The sequence below is a fragment of the Ornithorhynchus anatinus genome, chromosome X1 (assembly GCF_004115215.2).
Source record: "Ornithorhynchus anatinus isolate Pmale09 chromosome X1, mOrnAna1.pri.v4, whole genome shotgun sequence".
Taxonomy (NCBI): Eukaryota; Metazoa; Chordata; class Mammalia; order Monotremata; family Ornithorhynchidae; genus Ornithorhynchus; species Ornithorhynchus anatinus.
The window spans coordinates 66,296,972-66,316,324 of record NC_041749.1 but is presented as its reverse complement, the minus strand read 5'-3'; the positions used below and the strand labels follow the sequence as shown (position 1 = coordinate 66,316,324).

The 19,353-nt window shown below is 41.4% G+C and overlaps 1 protein-coding gene across 1 annotated transcript in view; it reads left to right on the top strand.

Annotated features, from left to right (window-relative positions):
• Window positions 1-19,353, top strand: part of PTPRG (protein tyrosine phosphatase receptor type G) — a 686,752-nt gene that overhangs the window by 646,562 nt on the left and 20,837 nt on the right. The window contains exons 19-26 of the mRNA XM_039910413.1: window positions 914-1,048; window positions 4,311-4,483; window positions 5,417-5,552; window positions 5,943-6,089; window positions 8,488-8,581; window positions 10,000-10,076; window positions 10,583-10,711; window positions 19,021-19,167. Of these exons, the coding sequence (XP_039766347.1) occupies window positions 914-1,048; window positions 4,311-4,483; window positions 5,417-5,552; window positions 5,943-6,089; window positions 8,488-8,581; window positions 10,000-10,076; window positions 10,583-10,711; window positions 19,021-19,167 (1,038 nt within the window). The remainder of the gene's footprint in view (window positions 1-913; window positions 1,049-4,310; window positions 4,484-5,416; window positions 5,553-5,942; window positions 6,090-8,487; window positions 8,582-9,999; window positions 10,077-10,582; window positions 10,712-19,020; window positions 19,168-19,353) is intronic.

Genomic DNA, 19,353 nt, shown 5'->3' with positions numbered 1-19,353 from the left:
ACAGTCTGAGTAGGAGGAAGAACAAGAATTTAAAACCTATTTTACAGATAAGGAAACTAAGGCCCAGAGAAGTTAAGTGACTTGCCCTGGGTCACACAGCAGGCAAGTGTCCAAACTGCAGTTAAACTCAGGTCTCCTGACTCCCAGGCCCTTGATCTTTCCAGTAGGCCCCACAGCTTCTCCACCTTTGATTCTTTTTCAATCCAAGGATGAGTAGGCTAGGTATATTACTCTTTCTCCTTGAAAAACTGTGGGGGCAAAACTAGTGACATCACTTCCACATTAACAAGCCTGAGGGTCCAAGGCCTCCCCCACCCCCATAGTATAGGCCTATATTTATGTAGATATATAGCTATATAATCCAGGCATGTCACCCACTATTTTACTAGTGTATTTGTGTATAGAAATCAGTGGGTGATGTTTTAGATTAGAAAAGATTGCTTAATTGTAGTGCATGTGTTGCTGGACTAGAAGACAGATTCCCAGTTTTCCCTCTATTTTCTCTTTGACCTAGGACAAGTTACCACCGTCGAGTGAGAAATTTTGATGATTAGAAAAACATTAGAAAACAATTAGGGAAAAATAAACTATGTATGCCTAAAACTTCTACTTAGAAGTTATACAGGAGCAACAGTGAAGTATGGGTCTCATTACTGCTAGGATGGTCTTAATAGTCATAAATTATAGTCTTGAATTTATATATATTTAATTAAGCTTGAATGTGAGATCTCAACTTTTAATCTATTGAGCAGTAGAATTTGACTGACAATTCAGCCCATTCTCTCATCTGTTCATATGTTGCTGTTAATACTGTACTTTTATGTTGCATACTTCAGTCATTAAAATGTATTACAAATAGCAATGAAAAGTCCATTCCGCCCGTTCTAATTGGCTTTACAACTCTTTACTTCAGAGAAAATGTGATCAGTACTGGCCAACAGAGAACAGTGAGGAATATGGAAACATTATTGTCACACTGAAGAGCACAAATGTACATGCTTGCTACACCATTCGTCGTTTTTCAGTCAGGAATACAAAAGTGAAAAAGGTAAGTGCAAGAGTATTACACAAGGCTACTATTGTATCAAGAAGGTTCTTTAATTTGCCTTTTTGTGAATTATCTTAAAGGATAGTTAAACCCTATACCTCTAACCCAGATCTTTTTTGATAGGTAGCTAACATTTCAATTCATTTTTTCACTCATTCATTCATATTTGTTGAACATCTGTTGTGGGCAGACCACTGTACTAGGCACTTGGGAGCATTCATTAAGAGTAGAAGACATGGTGTCTGCCCTCAAGTAACTTGTAATGGGACAGATAGGTAGACACGAATTGTGTATAACCATGGGAACAGAAGGAAAAACAAGCAAAGAAAAAAGAACAAATATCCAAATAAATGGAATACATAGATTTATATAAACATAAGTGCTAAGGGGGCCAATAGATAGATGACATAGGCCAGAAGAGGTGGGATTGATCAGCGAATGCCTCCTGGAGGAGATGGCTTTTCAGAAACCTTTGAAGGTAGGTAGGGATATAGACTGGTGGATTTGAAAAAAGAGGGAGCTTGATGCAGAGTGAAGGGTATGAGCAATGGGTTGCAGATGGAAAGGTCAAGCATGAGGGACAAATATAAAGTTAGGTTGGGAAGAGCCAAGACTGCAAAACTGAAGTGTAGCAGGTGAGGAGTGGAAAGGTAGGAAGGAAAAAGTTGTTGGAGAGTTTTGAATCCAGTTGTCAGGAGTTTCTGTTTGGGCAAAGAGAAATGGGTAGCTAGTGAAGGTTTTTCAGGAGCAGAGTGTCAGAGTAATGTGTTCTGACTGGCATTTTAGAAAGATCATCCCAGCAGCGGAGCATAGACTGAAAAGGAAAGAGGAAGTTAGAAAGACTAATAAAGAGGGCTATACAGTAATGCGGCCAAGAGTTGAGGAGAACTTGAACCAGGGTGATGCATGTAAGAGGAAAGGAAAAGGGGTGGATCTGGGATATGTTGTGGAGAAGAAATCAGCAGGATTTAGAGCCCAACGCTAAATGTGGGGAGGTAAACAATAGAAAGGACTCAAAGACGACACAAAGGTTTCTAGCTTGTGGAAAAGGGAAGATGAAGATGTTATCAATGGTGATGGGAAAGTTAGGAGGAGGAGTAGATTTATGAGAGAAGATGACGACTTCCATTTTTGCCCTATTGAGTTTAAGGTGCCAGTGAGTCATCCGTGTCCTGGAGGCAGGAGGAAATGTGATATGTTGAGGCAGGTGAGAGCTCCCTGAATGGTGAGATAACTTTGGGAGTCAACTGCATATAGGTAGTATCTGAAGCCAAGTGAGTGGATAGCACCCCCATCCTCCCCCACCCTCCCCGACCCCGAAAGAATGAAAGTTAAATGGTTCAAATATGAAAGCCCTTGGCAAAGGAATGCTGTGGAAAAATAAAATTCAAACAAAGGGTTCCAGTGGGCTTAGTTAAAAAACATTCTTGAAACTCTTTCTTTCCACACCTGAGCAAATTCATCCTCTGAGTGAATTTAGACCTCACTCTATCATCTACAAAGATCTCTTTTACCCTTAAGGGTCAGCCCCTTTGTAACTTAAAAGATTCTATGCCTTTTCACATTCTTTGCTTACCTGCTTGGATTTTGTGGAGCTTGCTGGATTTGGCCACATTCCTACCTACTCCTGTTGATCATTCCTTTTGCATTTACTGACATCTTTACCAATTCCCCATTGTGTCTTCCTGTAAAGGACTGGCATTCAGGAACCCTCGGTTTTGGAAACCATGCTCCAAATGCTAGATCCACAGAGAAGCACAGAGAAATTTTAGTAGGGCTAAGTGAAAGGGAGGGTTTCCTGGAGGGCCAGGTAATTCTGCTTCTTGAACCCTCCTTCTCTCCTCCAGCCTAGGCCATGAACCGCAGCCTTGCCTGGGCCTGGCCAACACCCACGCCGTTGGGGTGGGGAAAAAGAAGTAGGGATTTTCTCTCATAGTTTCCACCCAGGACTTTTCCATTCATAGGAAGAGCAGCCCCTTCAAATTGGCAGCTCTGGGCAACTGCCCACTTTGTCTACCCCTATGACTGACTTACTACCCACAGAGTAAACCCAGTCTTTGCAGAAGTCAACATGCACCCTCCTATCCTTTCATGGAATGGAGTCTCAACATCACACTCACCTTAAAATCCATCCTACTATCATAGGGGAGAAGGTAGGGGCTTCTTGACTTTTTCGCCCTCCTTCCAAAGCCACTTGAGGATAGAACAGTCATCCACAATCAGATTAGAGCAAAAGCAGATGAGCCTTCTAGATTTTAGGAAAGCAGGCACAGACAAGCTTTGGATATCTGTGACAGTCAACTAAGAGTCAGAAAGTTTTGTGATCAAAATGTAATTGTCAATAAAATAGGTGAATGTCCTATCCATTTGAGAAATGAAGAAATGGCACCTTAGAGGGATGAGACTATTATGCCCAAGATCCAGGTCTTCTGATTCCCAGTCCAGGATTCTTCCCACTAGACTTCACTGCCTTCTTACACTTACCGAATGCTCCTGCTGTTTTCTAATTCCAGTCTGTCTAGTTGGGTGAAGGACAACTGTAGTTTTGTTTTGCTTCTTGTTTGGTTTTCACTTTTGTTTATGCTTTTCCTCCGGTTTTCCAAAGGAAGTGATAAAGACACCCCCTCCCACCCCCGCTGCCCGCCCCAACCCTTACTAAGCCACTCTGAGTGTCATTCTCAGTGATGGCTTATGAAATGGGTGAGGACCAGTGGTGTCTGATGCTGTCGAGGTCTCAGAAATATTCTGTTCTATGACCACCGACTGCATCCACTTAGCCCTGACAGCTGTCTCGCAGTACGTGCCTCTGGGCACAGGGGGAAATTAAGCGAGAAAGTGCAGATGGCTCAATGCAAAAAATCACCACTCCTGCAAAAACAACCGAATTGCATGTCCTGCCGGCAGTACGATACACTTCCCCTGCCTCCCTCTTCTCCTCCCAATCTGCCTCAGTCTGATCTCTTGATGAGGGAGAGACAGCAGTGCCATTCATCAGCACCCTTGGTGTCTGAGCAAAGCTCACCTTGAATGGCAAGGGGTCAGAAAGGATGCCCTACTATAATTTAATGGGCACAGTGTGCAAGTGTGCAAGAGATTCTCTCTTAGTAACACTCACACTCATGGATACAGTCTCACCTTCTGCAACTTCATCTTTGAATTGAAGGACAGCTTCACTAAGAAACACTCACTTCTCTTTGAAGTCTACTTGCAACTCCACCAAGTCCATTTGTTAAAACCAATTTTCTTTCCACCCCTTGTTTAGGGTCAGAAGGGAAATCCTAAAGGTCGTCAGAATGAAAGAATAGTCATTCAGTATCACTACACCCAGTGGCCCGACATGGGGGTGCCAGAATATGCCCTGCCCGTTCTGACTTTTGTAAGGAGATCCTCAGCCGCCAGGACACCAGAAATGGGACCTGTACTTGTACACTGCAGGTACGGCAAAGCTTGTATGTACTTTACTGACCGATGTTCATAAGATCATCAGTCCATTCACATTCACAACTTTCATTTAGTGCAGAACATGGTAAATCCGGTTCCTTCCATAAGATGAGAAGACCATATTGTTTGAAGCAGCAATTTGCTGCTTTTATTACATTTTGTTAGTTTCCTCAATCTTATTAGTTGAAAGTGAAATATTAGAAAAGTCTAGCTGGAGATAAACTTCGGGCAGAACACATTTTGGTTTTCTCCTCCACTTGCTCAATGAATGAATTAGGTTTATTAAGTTTTTAACCAACTCCCCATTTGTAATATAGTTGGAGCTAGTAGTACTTGGCTATGTGCATTTAGTTTTGGATTTGGATGATGTTGCTTGCATTACATTCTCTTGTGGTAGCTGTTCTAGGAGAAAATGACCTCTTGGCTTTGAATTGCAACACCATTCCCTTGGAGCATATATTCTGTTATGTACTGCCCCATCGAGATTGTTGGAGCATGTCTTGTGCCTGAAATCCCAAAGGGCATATCTCCATTTTGGGAAAATGATCCAGGAATCTCTAAAATGGAGATAAATGCATGTCGGGTTACTCTTTAGAAGGCTTCCCTGGGTTAGGAGGAAAATGCTATATGTTTGGGGCTGCTGAGAGGGCAAACCAAATTGAGCCTCATTATTCAACATGGTAGACCTCAATAATGATCTGGTTTGTAAACATTTCTTAAATATTTAGAAAAAAAAACCAATTTTGACAAGTAACATAGTAAACTAAATGTATGATGAAAATAAACTTTTCAAAGGAAGATCATTTTAACTGTTTAGGTTCCAAATAGGGGTCAAGAATTTTCTAGGTTTAAGTACTTTGACTTTTTTTGTCAATGATAACTGTTAATGTGGTGTAACTGTAGTATTAGTATCTCGGTCTCTCTTAGCGCTGGTGTGGGCAGAACTGGTACCTACATTGTGATAGACAGCATGCTGCAACAGATAAAAGACAAAAGCACAGTTAACATCCTGGGATTCCTGAAACATATCAGGACACAGCGGAACTACCTCGTCCAGACAGAGGTAAGGAGATTGCTATTATCTCCGGGCCTTTCCAAGTGTTGTTTGTGAAGAACAATTTATTGACAGGTGAGATGAGAACAAAGAGGGCATTGGTTTAATTGGGTCGAGGAGGTATTTCAGGCACAGAATCTGCTTTCAAGACAAGAGCAGGAAGGAATTGTTGTGTGCTAAACTTTTGTAGTTGCTATCAATCAATCAGCAGTATTGATTGAGTGCCTACTGGGTGCAGAGTACTGTACTAAGTTCATGGAAGTACATTAGAGATAAAAGACAGGTTATAGTCCTGCATTTCTGAGTAGTGATGGTTTTAAGTTTAGGGCTGTGGTAGCCTAGCAGTCACTTTAAGTAATGAAGGTGACCTAAATGAATGCCTGCTGTTTGCCATTTTAGGAGCAGTATATTTTCATTCATGATGCCTTGTTGGAAGCCATTCTCGGAAAGGAGACTGAAGTATCTGCAAACCAGCTGCATGGTTATGTTAATAGCATCCTCATACCCGGGGTTGGAGGAAGGACTCGCCTAGAGAAACAATTCCGGGTATGTCGTTAGCGTTATTGAACAATTGAGTGACCCCAACTACTGTGCTGGGCATCTCAAGGACTTGGCAAAAAATCAAGGAGTTGCTGTCAGTGCTCTGAATTTGCTTAAGTTCTTGAATGGCCTTGAAAATGAATACCAAAAAACTGTCATTCCATAACACTTTTTTTCTTGTAACCTGTTTTCATTCCCCTACTGAAAACAGTGGCCAAACCATTTGCCTGGCATGAATTAGGAGTGGCCCTAGGTGACTGAGTTTGCATTTGTACGACCATCCCCTTCTCCTCCACACCTTATCTCACCTTGGCTTCACAGACTCCATCCTCTCCTGGCTCTCCTCTTATCTTTCTGGCCGTTCATTCTCGGTCTACTTCGTGGGCTCCTCCTCCCCCTCCCATCCACTAACTGTAAGGGCTCCTCAGGTGTCAGTTCTTGGCCCTCTTCTGTTCTCCATCTACACTCACTCCCTTGGTGAACTCATTCGCTCCCACGGCTTCAACTATCATCTCTACGCAGATGACACACAAATCTACATCTCCTCCTCTGTTCTCTCCTCCTCTCTTCAGGCTCGTATCTCCTCCTGTGTCCAGGATGTCTCCACCTGGATGTCTGCCCGCCACCTAAAACTCAACATGTCCAAAATTGAGCTCCTTATCTTCCCTCCCAAACCCTGTCCTCTTCCTGACTTCCCTGTCACTGTGGACGGCATGACCATCCTTCCCCGTCTCACAAGCCCGCAACTTTGCTGTCATCCTTGACTCAGTTCTCTCATTCACCCCACACATCCAATCCGTCACCAACGCCTGCTGGTCTCACCTTTACAATGTCGCCAAGATCCGCCCTCTCCTCTCCATCCAAACGGCGATCGTGCTGGTACAAGCACTCATAATGTCCCAGCTGGACTGTTGTGTCAGCCTTCTCTCTGATCTCCCTGCCTCTCCCCACTCCAGTCTATTCTTCATTCCGCTGCCCGGATCATCTTCCTACAGAAACGCTCTGGGCATGTCACTCCCCTCCTTAAAAACCTCCAGTGGTTGCCTATCAACCTCCGCACGAAACAAAAACTCCTCACTCTTGACTTCAAAGCTCTCCATCACCTTGCCTCCTCCTACCTCACTTCCCTTTTCTCTTTCTACTGCCCACTCCATACACTCTGCTCCTCTGCCGCTCACCTCCTCACTGTCCCCCGTTCACGCCTATCCTGCCGTCGACCTCTGGCCCAAGTCCTACCACTGTCCTAGAATGCCCTCCCTCCCTCACGTCCACCAAACCAACTCTCTTCCCCTCTTCAAAGCCCTACTGAGAGCTCACCTCCTCCAAATGGCCTTCCCAGACTGAGCTACCCCCTTTTCCCTCTGCTCCCTCTCCACCCTCTGCTATTCCCCCTTCACCTCCCCTCAGCTGGAGAAGCACTCCATTTCAGAATCAAGGGTTATATAAAGTGTATAATATATAAAGGGATAACATTAGGGAATGTGACATTACTGTTAATCCAAATCTCTTGAACATGAATTGTAATGCAGCTTGGTGGGAGGCTTCTCACTTGGACAGTTATCTATTGCTAGCCTGGGTCCTGTGCATAGTGATATAAATGGGTTTAATTATAGTAATTATGGTATTTGTTAAGTGCTTACTATGTGCCAAGCACTATTCTAAGCTCTGGGGTAGATACAAGGTAATCAGCTTGTCCCACATGGGGCTCACAGTCTTAATCCCCATTTTACAGATGAGATAACTGAGTCACAGAGAAATTAAGTGGCTTGCCCAAAGTCACACAGCAGACAGTGGCAGAGCCGGGATTAGAACCCACGTCGTCTTTCTCCTAAGTCCATGCTCTTTCCACTAAGCCATGCTGCATCTTTGCATTTTACCTTTGTTCATTCCTTTTCCAGGAAGACCCAGGTAGATTTTATTCCATAAACTCTGATTTCAACTGTAGAATCAACGTTTCAAATTCTACAGGCATCTTATTTTAAAAAAAATAAAATTAATACATTTGTGAACATATATATATACTTATATATATACACATATCTATGTCTATAGATATGTATCTACATCTATAGATAGATTTGTATACAAACACACACACATAATATAGTAATCTGACCTTTGGTTTCAGAGATGACACCACTGATTTTACTTCAGGTACATTTGTGGCTGAAAAGGCCAATGTGGGACCAACAGTCCCTAACAAAGTGTACACTATATATAGATAGATAGATAGATAGATAGATAGATAGATAGATAGATAGATATCTAGAGAGAGAGAGAAGCATTTATAGTTTAATGTGAAAGTGAACTTTGTTACCAATGTCCAGGTAATTGGTTATTTGTCTTCCAGAGTCTCGTTTTAAAGATCTAAAATTAAGACTTAGACATGCATTTTGTCTTTCAGCTGGTTACTCAATGTAACGCAAAATATGTGGAATGCTTTAGTGCTCAGAAGGAATGCAACAAAGAAAAGAACAGAAACTCATCAGTTGTACCATGTAAGATCTTGTATTTGCTTTGATTTCTCCTGTGATTTTTTTTTTATATATTGAATTCAGTTTATCATTTGCATTGGAGACAGCTGCTAGAAAAAGAAATGCTTTGTTTTGTAAGAAATGCTTTGTTTTGTCTCTGAAATCACCTTGATAAAACTGTTTATATTCATTCATTCAATCATATTTATTAAGTGCTTACTGTGTGCAGAGCACTGTACTAAGCGCTTGATTTATGTTCCGTTTACAGGGTTATCATCAGAATTATTACTGTTAGTAGTAGCCTCTAGACTGGAGACCATAAGCTCGTTATGGGCAGGAAAGATGTCTGCTAATTCTGTTGTACTGTACTCTCCTAAGTGCTTAGTACAGTGCTCTGCATGTAATAAGTACTCAATAAATACTACTGATTGATTGCTAACACTTATTAAGAACTTATAGGATGCAAAGCACTGAACTAAATGCTGGGGTTATTACAGGAAAATCAATTAAGATATGGTTCCTGGCCCTCAAGAGGCTTACAATCAAAGTAAGGGTGGACAGACACATACCAAAAGAATAATATAAATACAATAAAAATAAATTTAAGTAAAATGACAAAAATATCAAGAGTAGAAAATTAAAACCTCATTTGGAGGGGGCATTTTTTTGTCACCACTTCAGGTAAAGTCATTGGCTACAAACTACCACAACTGAGTGCTAAACATCTGGACAATTACCAATACATTGAATTTTTGTCTTACTATATTGCTAATGAATATGGCAATTCTTACAAATCTCTATATTGATTCAGCTGGGTTTGGCTGATTTTTGTAGCATTGCAACTACAATGATTGAATTCAGTAAACTCTACAGACTCTAAAATAAATTCTATAAACAACAGAAAACTGGGACAGGGATGTGTCCCTTTGCTCCTCGGTGATAAGTCAACATGCATTATATAGAAGTGATTTTTAGAGTTGATTGGCTAAACAGTGAGAGTGTCTCCCATCTCAGTTCAGACCAAAATTTTCAGGCAACAAATGTATGTAAGGAGATGATAAAAGAACAGAGTCCTGAAAAATCCCTTCACTAGATTTCTGTTCAATGGTAAGAAATTGCAATATCATCCAGAACCAGTTGAAAACACTGTCATCTCTGCACATAGCACTCATGGTGCTATAACTGGCTGGGAAAATCTTTGCAATAGTAAAATTTGATTCCTGAAATGACTTTGCCCTTCCAGGAGAATGCTGGAGAATTCCATTTTGTAGTCTACCTTAGCTGACTTAACTTTAACATGATTATAAAACATAGGTCTGTTTGGAATGGAAATGCAGATTCGAGGGGATATGTTTATATATTACTTGTTAAATCTCAAAGAAGCTCTGTTGATTCTGTATGCATAACGATAAGAATGTGTTATTTTTATTTCCATATGATAGCTGAGCGTGCTAGGGTGGGTCTTGCACCGCTGCCTGGAATGAAAGGAACTGATTACATTAATGCATCTTACATCATGGTGAGAAGCCAACACTTAATTATAAATAAAGTCAATTAAACTGAAAGGTGCTAAATACTAGATCCCATAATGACTGACTTGGTTTTTTCAAGTAATGCCTGAATATTGAAGATGAGAGTATGCAGATTTCTCTCACACACAAAAAAAGCCTACAGAAGACTTTTGTAATCAGTGGATTACAAAAATGTTCAAATTAAAGTCATTTTTAAGAATTGATTTTTATTGTAAATTCATCCTTCCACATATTTGAATAAATGTTGAAATTAGTGTTAAGTAAAAACAGCAGGAAGCTACAAAGTGTAACATATATGGAGAGAAAATTGTACACAAATGTTAACAAAAGTAAACTTAAAAATTAGTCTAAAATGTTAACTGTTTTATAAAATTATATTAACATAGTCAAAACAATACTGTATGGTTCACAGACCTCAGGGCTATAAAGCTACTTAAATGTATCGAGGGAAAAAAAAGCCATTTGTAACTACTGATTTTTTTCCTAATTGAAGGGTTATTATAGGAGCAATGAATTTATCATAACCCAGCATCCTCTGCCACATACTACTAAAGATTTCTGGCGAATGATTTGGGATCATAATGCACAGATCATTGTCATGCTGCCAGACAACCAGAGCTTGGTGAGTGACACATTCAACATCTGCTATATATTAATGAGCATAGAGAGATATGAACATTAAGTACTTTGATACCGTACCATATGGATCAGTCAATCAGTGGTATTTATTGAGCACTTACTCTGCACATCACTGTATTAAGAGCTTGGGAGAGTATAATAAAGTAATAATAATAATGATGATGGTACTTATTAAGTGCTTACTCTGGGATAAGCACTCTTCTAAGAGCTGGGGTAGATACAAGTTAGTCAGGTTGGACACAGTCCCTGTCCCACATAGGTCTCACACTCTTAATTCCCATTTTACAGATGAGGTAACTGAGGCCCAGAGAAGTGAAATGATTTGCCCAAGGTCACAAAGCAAACATGTTGCAGAGCTGGAATTAGAACCCATGACCTTCTGACTCCCAGTCTCGTGCTCTATCCACTAAGCCACACTGTCTCGCATAAACACAAATAATGTTGGTATTTGTTAAGCGCTTACTATGTGCCGAGCACTGTTCTAAGCACTGGGGTAGACATAGGGGAATCAGGTTGTCCCACGTGGGGCTCACAGTCTTAATCCCCATTTTACAGATGAGGGAACTGAGGCACAGAGAAGTTAAGTGACTTGCCCACAGTCACACAGCCGACAAGTGGCAGAGCTGGGATTCGAACTCATGAGCCCTGACTCCAAAACCCGTGCTCTTTCCACTGAGCCACGCTGCTTCTCATCACTGCTCTCAAGGAGCTTACAGTCTAGCAGGGAAAAGTATAGTCACCATATCTGCTAGTGGATTAAACACATCAATATAAAGCTTGCACTTCCTTCCTTTCATGGTATGTAGCATTTTCCCTAAGTGTAGAGCAGATGAGAGACTCTTAATCTGGCAGTTGAAGTCTTGGGTTATAATGAGTCTGTTACCAACTGGCTGAGTGACCTTAAACAACATCTCTGGGCACCAATGTTCCAAAGTGAAGGTGACAATATTTCCCTGTTTCACAGAAATGGTTTGAGAATAAATGAAGTTCATGGAAATCACTTCTAAGTTCTTGGTCCCAAAACATCATTCGAATTTATTGAGTGCTTACTGTGTGCAGAGCACTGTACTAAGCTCTTCTGTGATTACAATATAAGAGTCTTTAGACACATTCCTTGCCCACATTAAGCCTACAGACTAGAGGGGAAGACAGACATTAATATAAATATATGACAGATATGTACATAAGTGCTGTGGGGCTGAGGGAGGGATGAATAAAGGGAAAAAATCCTAGTGCAGGGGTGACACAGAAGGGAGTGGGAGAAGCAGAAAATGAGGGCTTAGTTGGGGAAGGTCTGTAAACATCATGTAAATATAGTATATATGGTTTTGTATAATGAAGTATACATCTATATAAACATGGGGGTTTTTTTCCCCTAAACCATTAGATGAAGGGTATTTTGGGTTTAAGTCATAGTATTAGTCCATTACTACGATGATATTAATGAACTTCTATGAAGCTCACAAAATTAAGTAAAGATAATAGGGGAAGTGTGGAATTCTGTTGCATGGAATGCCATTTGTAGACTGTTGAGTAATAGAATATGCTGATGTAGTTTATAAAATGACTTCAGAGTCTGAATTTAGTCAGGCCACACTTAGCAGAAATACTTTCCTTGCAGAGCTGTTTTTGACCACAGAGGGGACTCAGATACATGAAGTTCATGCTCTAGAGATGACAATGAAAATCCAAACTGTGGAGTGTTATATGACTGTTACTTTTTAATCAAAAAAGAATTGCATGTGATGGTGCACTGATGACATGAATTTGTATACCCAGTGAATAGAACTGTCTTCACTTTACAGAACTATGTCAGATCCTATAAATAAGAAACTTTGATATTTTAAGAAAATCCAGAAGTTTAAAAAACAAGAGGTTGAGAGAGTATAAGTACTCAGATTATGACTCGGAATATATACAGCTCCTTTGGCCTAAGCACCTCTTGAAGCATTTTGTATTTAGACTATTTAAGTATCCTTAGGTAAGCAAATTGGATTTTGTTACCCCATTTTCTCAGTCAAGGACCCTAAGGTACAGTGGCCTTGTCTACGGTCTCATTATGAGAATTTAGAGAGCAGTGGCTCAGGCCCCATATTCCAAAAGTGATGATCTGTCTGTTAAGTAAGTGGGTACCATGTCAGAGGTAAATAGGTACCACTGTTGTTGCTGACGGGGGGCCACAAATCTTCCTTTCACTTCCATGTTTTTCTTTTACTTCTTGCCCAATCCAGGACAGGGGTCCTTTTTTTTGGTTTGTTTTAAGGCAGGGCTCACTCAGGATTGGGGTGGCCAAGCAATGATCTCACCAAAGCCCAGGGACACAGGTTTAAAGGAGATTGGAATGACTATGTAATGGGGGCATAGAAGAATGGAGAGAAGGCAGAGAGAGTAAAGGACAAAGGTGGCAAGGGCTCTCCCAAGGGTTTCCAGTTTGGGGGAAACTGTGGGTGGCTTCAGCATGCCAGAGACATCTGAGGAACAGCCTGCAATAGCAGTAGCAGCAGCTTAGGAGCTGGGAGGGAGCAGCAGCAGGAGAGGAGAAGTCTCAGCTGATCTTCACTCATTTCACTTGCTGCTGCTGCAGCCTATGCAGAAAAAGTAACTAGGCAATTTCTTGTGTGGCTCTGTTTCTGTGCTTGTCTGTTGAGCCTTTTCCTCTTCTCCTCTGTAAGTGTGTTGGGGGTGTGTCTGTGTATTTCTTTGCTTCTCTTTGCCAATCTCTCCTACCCTCTTATCTTTCAGCTTCTTTTTTTTCTTCTATGCTTTCTCTTACCATTTTTCTCTTTTCTCTCCTTCTCTGCCTCTCTCCATTGTTCTCCTCCTTAGCATTGCCCAAGCCCCCAGCCCCCACAGGAGCAGAAGACAGGTAAAGGATGTGGACCGAGCCCTCTGCCAAATGTTGAGCCAAAATTTTTGTCCACCTCTGTTGTGCATGATTCTTCAGAATGATGGCTCTTCTTTTCACCCAGATGAGAAAATTGAACCACATAAATATTGCATGACTTGCCCCACATTACGTAGGACCAGAGCCAAGAATAGAATGAAAACTAATTCTCAGTTCATTAATATACCATGAAACTGTAACATTGGACTAGAATCAAATGTGATAAAATCTAGTGATCCCAATTCTACCAGTGTCCTAAAGTATTCCTTTACAGTAAATTAGGTACTTTGGGAAGACTCTTTCAAGTCACTAGGGGACTGTTTAGTATGTTACTGCCTGTATTTGGGAAAGCACCATAGCCTAATGGAAAGAGCATGGGCCTGGGACTCGGGTGACTGGGATTCTAATCCTGTTGTCTGACCTTGGGCAAGTCACTTAACTTCTTTGTTCAACAGTTTCCTCATCTGCAAAATGGGGATTAAATACCTGTGTTCTCTCTCTCTCTCTCTCTTTCTCTCTCACACACACACACACACACACACACACACCTCAGACTTTGAGCTCTGTGTGGGACAAGGGACTGTGTCTGACCTGATTATCTTATTTTGTCCGAGGACTTAGTACAGTATAGTATTTACTTGGCACATAGAAAGTGCTGAATAAATACTACTATATCATTGTTATATTATTACTGCTGCAATTCCCTAACTGTCCCTATCAGACTCCTAAATGCCCTCACAGACTCATAAAGAGTTAGTGCTCTGCCCCCATTTGCTTAACTTATTACCAGGAAGTACTTTTAGGCAGTGGGAGGAACAGGCTCTGTGTTACAGCCAGATTTTGTGTACAAGTGAGGACACTTCCGCAAATTTAATGTAATCAGTAACTAAAACTTATGCATGTCCTGATACCTTAATGTATTGTTCTTTAGACCAACTAATTACCAAATACTGAAAGTATCAGTCCTTACCACATTCCCTACTACAACCCTGCCCCTTGTCAGCTGTGTGAGTGTGGGCAAATTACTTCACTTCTCTGTGCCTCAGCTACCTCATCTGTAAAATGGGGATTAACTGTGAGCCTCACGTGGGACAACCTGATGACCCTGTATCTACCCCAGTGCTTAGAACAGTGCTCTGCACATAGTAAGCGCTTAACAAATACCAACACTGTTATTATTATTACTTTGCTCCTCTAATGCCAACCTACTCACTGTACTTCAATCTTGTCTCTCTGTCTACCTCTCACCCACGCCCTTGCTCACATCCTGCCTCTGGCCTGGAACTCCCTCCCTTTCATATCCAACAATTACTCTCCCTACCTTCAAAGGCTTATTGAAGATGGATCTCCTCCAAGAGGCCTTCCCTGACTAAGCCCTCATTTCCTCTTCTCCCATTCCCTTCTGCATCACCCTGACTTACTCCCTTTGTTTACCACACCCTCCAGAGCAGTTATGTACATATTCATAATTTATTTGTTTATATTAATGTCTGGCTTCCCCTCTACACTGTAAGTTTATTTTGGGCAGGGAATGCGTCGGTTATATTGTGGTGGTGTACTCTTCCAAGCCCTGCACACTGTAAGTGCTCAATAAATACAATTGATTGATTCCCCTTTACTTTTCCTAAGTAGGTATTGTCTTACTACATGCTCCTATCTATTAAGATAATATTCAAAATTCTGCTTTCCATGGTTCATAAAGTTCAGTGATTTTTGGTGAGGCAGCTAAGTAGTCAATGTGGTTGGCCCATGTGATTTTCTGCCTATTCTTTTTTCAATTACAATGAATTTGATGTTTCTCTGAACTATGCATTCACAGAGGGGGGTCCCCATAACTCTTTAAACAAAGTATAATCCATACTATATGGATTGATCTTGGTGGACTATACATGCTGGGGTAGGAAATGCTATGCCAAACAAGCTGAATCTTGTTACAATGTGTAAAATAGTATTCACATTAATTCTCATAGTGCCACCTCCTCACCTGCCTTCTCTTCCACACACTTGTCACCCATGTCCTGCCTCTGGCCTGGCATGCCCTCCTTCATCGAATCCAACAGACAATTGTTCTCCCCCACTTCAAAGCCTTTTTGAAGGCACATCTCCTCCAAGAGGCCTTTTCCTGACTAAGCCCCACTTTCCTCTTCTCCCACTCCCTTCTGGGTCACCCTGACTTACTCCCTTTGTTCTTCCTCACTCCCAACCCCACAGCACTTATGTACATATCTGTAATTTACTTATTGTATTAATGTCTACCTCCCTCCCTCTAGACTGTAAGCTCATTGTGGGCAGGGAATGTGTCTGTTTATTGTTATACAACACTCTCCCAAGCACTTAGTACAGTGCTCCGCACACAGTAAATACTCAGTAATTATGATTAAATGAATTGAACACCCACTGCCCACAAATATGCTGTCCCCCAGTAGACCTTTGATCTTTTAACCCCCTCCAAGTCTCTGAAGTCATCATACCCCATTCTCTCTCCATATCCAAACTGCTTTCAAACATACTCATGTACCTCCTATACTAAAAAAAAAGCCCTACCTTGACTCCTCTGTTCCTCCCAGTTATCACCCCATCTCCATCCTACCATTCCTCTCCAAACTCCTTGAGCAAGTTGTCTACACTTGCTGCCTCTATTTCCTCTCCTTCAATTCTCTCCTTGACCCCTTCCAATCTGGCTTCCATCTCTTCACTCCACAGAAACTGCCCTCTATAATGTCAACAGTGACCTTCCTCTCTATTCCACTGTCATTCTCCTTGACCTCTTAACTGCCTTTGACACTGTGGACTATCCCCTTCTCCTTGAAACATTATCCAGCCTTGTCTCCACTGACACTGTCCTCTCCTGCATCTCCTCCTATATCTCTGTCTGCTCCTTCTCATTCTATTTCGCAGGCTCCTCTACCTCCCTCCAACAGTGGGAGTCACTCAAGATTACTTTCTGGGACCACATTCCTTTGGGGTTTATCTCTCTCTCTTTGGCCTTCATCACAGTCTCTTTCACAGGTTTTCCTCTGCCTGCCACCCCTCAACTGTGGGAGTCCCTAAAGATTCAGTTCTGAATCCCCTTTTATTCTCCATCTACACCCACTCCCTTGGAGAACCCTGATCTCTCTCCCTCTCTGCAGTCTCGCATTTCCTCCTGCCTTCAAGACACCTCTATTGGATGTCCCACCGATACCTCAAACTTAATATGTCCAAAACAGAACTTCTTTTCTTCCCACCCAAACCCTGTCCTTCTGAGAAATAGTGTAGTGTAGAAGTAGTGTAGTGTAGTGTAGAAATAGTGGATAGAGCATGGGCCTGAGAATCAGAACGATGTCTGCTGTGTGACCTTGGGCAACTCAACTTCTCTGGGCCTCAGTTAACTCATTTAAGTGGGGATTTTCCTACAACAACCCAGCCTGCACACTTCATTCCTCTAATGCTAACTTTCTCACTGTACCTCGATCTTGTCTGTCTCACTGCCAACCTCTCACCCACATCCTACCTCTGGCCTGGAACACCCTCCCTCCTCATATCAGACAGATAATTTCTTACCCCACTTCAAAAACCTTACTGAAGGCACATCTCCTCCAAGAAGCATTCCCTAAGCCCTCCTCTACTCTTCTCCCACTCCCTTCTCTTACTCGCTCCTTCATTCATCATCCCTTCCATCCCCACAGCACGTATGTATATATCTGTAATTTATGTATTTATTTATAATGTTTGTCTCCCCCTCTAGACTGTTAGCTTGTTGTGGGCAGGAATGTGTCTGTTGTTATATTGTACTCTCCCAAGTGCTTAATACAGTGCTTTGCACACAGTAAGTGTTCAGTAAATACCATTGATGATGATGATGATGAAGAGAGTAGCAGCATGTGGGACAGGGACTGTGTCCAAACTGATTAACTTGTATCTACCCCAGTGCTTAGGACAGTGCTTGGCACATAGTAAGTGCTTAACAAGTACCATAATTATTATTATTTACTACTTTCCCATCACTGTAGACAGCACCACCATCCTTCCTGTCTCACAAGCCTGTAACCTTGGCATTATTCTTGACTCCTCTTTCTCAGTCAACCCACATTTCAATCTATCACTAAATCCTGTCGGTTCAACCTTCACACCAACATTGTGAAGGATGTGTGTTCAACCTTCACAACATTGCTAAAATCTGTCCTTTCTTCTCCATCCAAACCTCTACCATGTTAATCCAATCACTTATCCTATCCTGCCTTGACTACTGTATCAGTCTTCTTACTGACCTCCCTGCCTATCTCTCCCCCACTCCAGTCATATCTCCTCCACGTGGTCTTCCCCAATTAAGCCTTCATTTTTCCCACTTTATCTCCCTTCTGGGATGCCCTTGCACTTGGATTTGTACCCTTTATTCACCCCACCTTCAACTCCACGTAACTTAAGTACATATCTGTAATTTATTTTGTTGTCTGTCTCTCCCTCTCAACTGTAAGCTCCTTGTGAGCAGGGAATGTGTCTACCACATCTATTTTATTGTACTCTCCCAAGCACTTAGTCCAGTGCTCTGTATGCAGTAAGTGGTCGATAAATATGATTATTATTAGATTCACATCAATCAATCATATTTATTGAGTGCTTACTGTGTGCAGGGCACTGTATTAAGCGCTTGGGAGATTACAAACAACAATATAACAGAAAACCGCATCTCCTCTGAGAACCCTTCCCAGATTAAGCCCTCTTTTACCCTACTCCCTTTCGAGTCACCTTTGCACCTGGAACTGTACCCTTTAGGCACTTGATATTGACCCCACCCTTAGCCCCACAGCATTTATGTATATGTCCATTATTTATTTTAATATCTGTATCCCTCTCTAGACTGTGAGCTTCTGAAGGCAGGTGATGTGTCTACCGATTCTATTTTATTGTACTCTCCCAAGTCCTTTGTACAGTGCTCTGCATACTGTAAGCACTCAATAAATACCATTGATTGATCAAGTATGAGAGCGCATAAGACATGTATGCTCATACAATGTCCTAGGTAATTATAAATGTGCACTTGAGGAACATCATTACCAAAATGATTTATTGAGCACCTACTGTATATGAGGGACCTGAAAACACACAAATGAAGTTAGACATGATCGCTGCCTTCATGAAGCTTACAATCACTTTTTCCTGTGAACCTAATTAATAGTATTTGAGCACCTGCTGTGTGTAGAGCAATGTACTAAGCACTTGAGTACAAAAGACAGTTCAATGTTAGGGTAGTAAACTGTACATCATTTTATAATTAGACTGCATTACACTGTGAAATAATTTGTAAAAGATGTATTTGGAAGTGTACTTTGAGTCTAATTATTGGATTCTTTTTTTCCTTATTCATACACAAACCAAATAGTTGGTAACTAAACAGTGGGTGGGGGGTTTATGTTTTATTCCCTCAGGCTGAAGATGAGTTTGTGTACTGGCCAAGTCGTGAAGAATCCATGAATTGTGAAGCCTTTACTGTGACCCTTATCAGTAAAGACAGACTGTGCCTCTCTAATGAAGAGCAAATTATCATCCATGACTTTATCCTCGAAGCTACACAGGTCAACCAAGTTTGAGATTTCAAAATAACATTAATGCTCATAATAAATTGTGAAATTACCCCCAATTAACTCTAGGAAATCAAAAAAGTTTGTGTATGAGGAGGGAGGGTTTCAAATTTCCAAGAAGCACCTTGTTTCATTCCATATAATTAGCTGTCCATCTCCAAGTCAAAGGATGGCTTATCA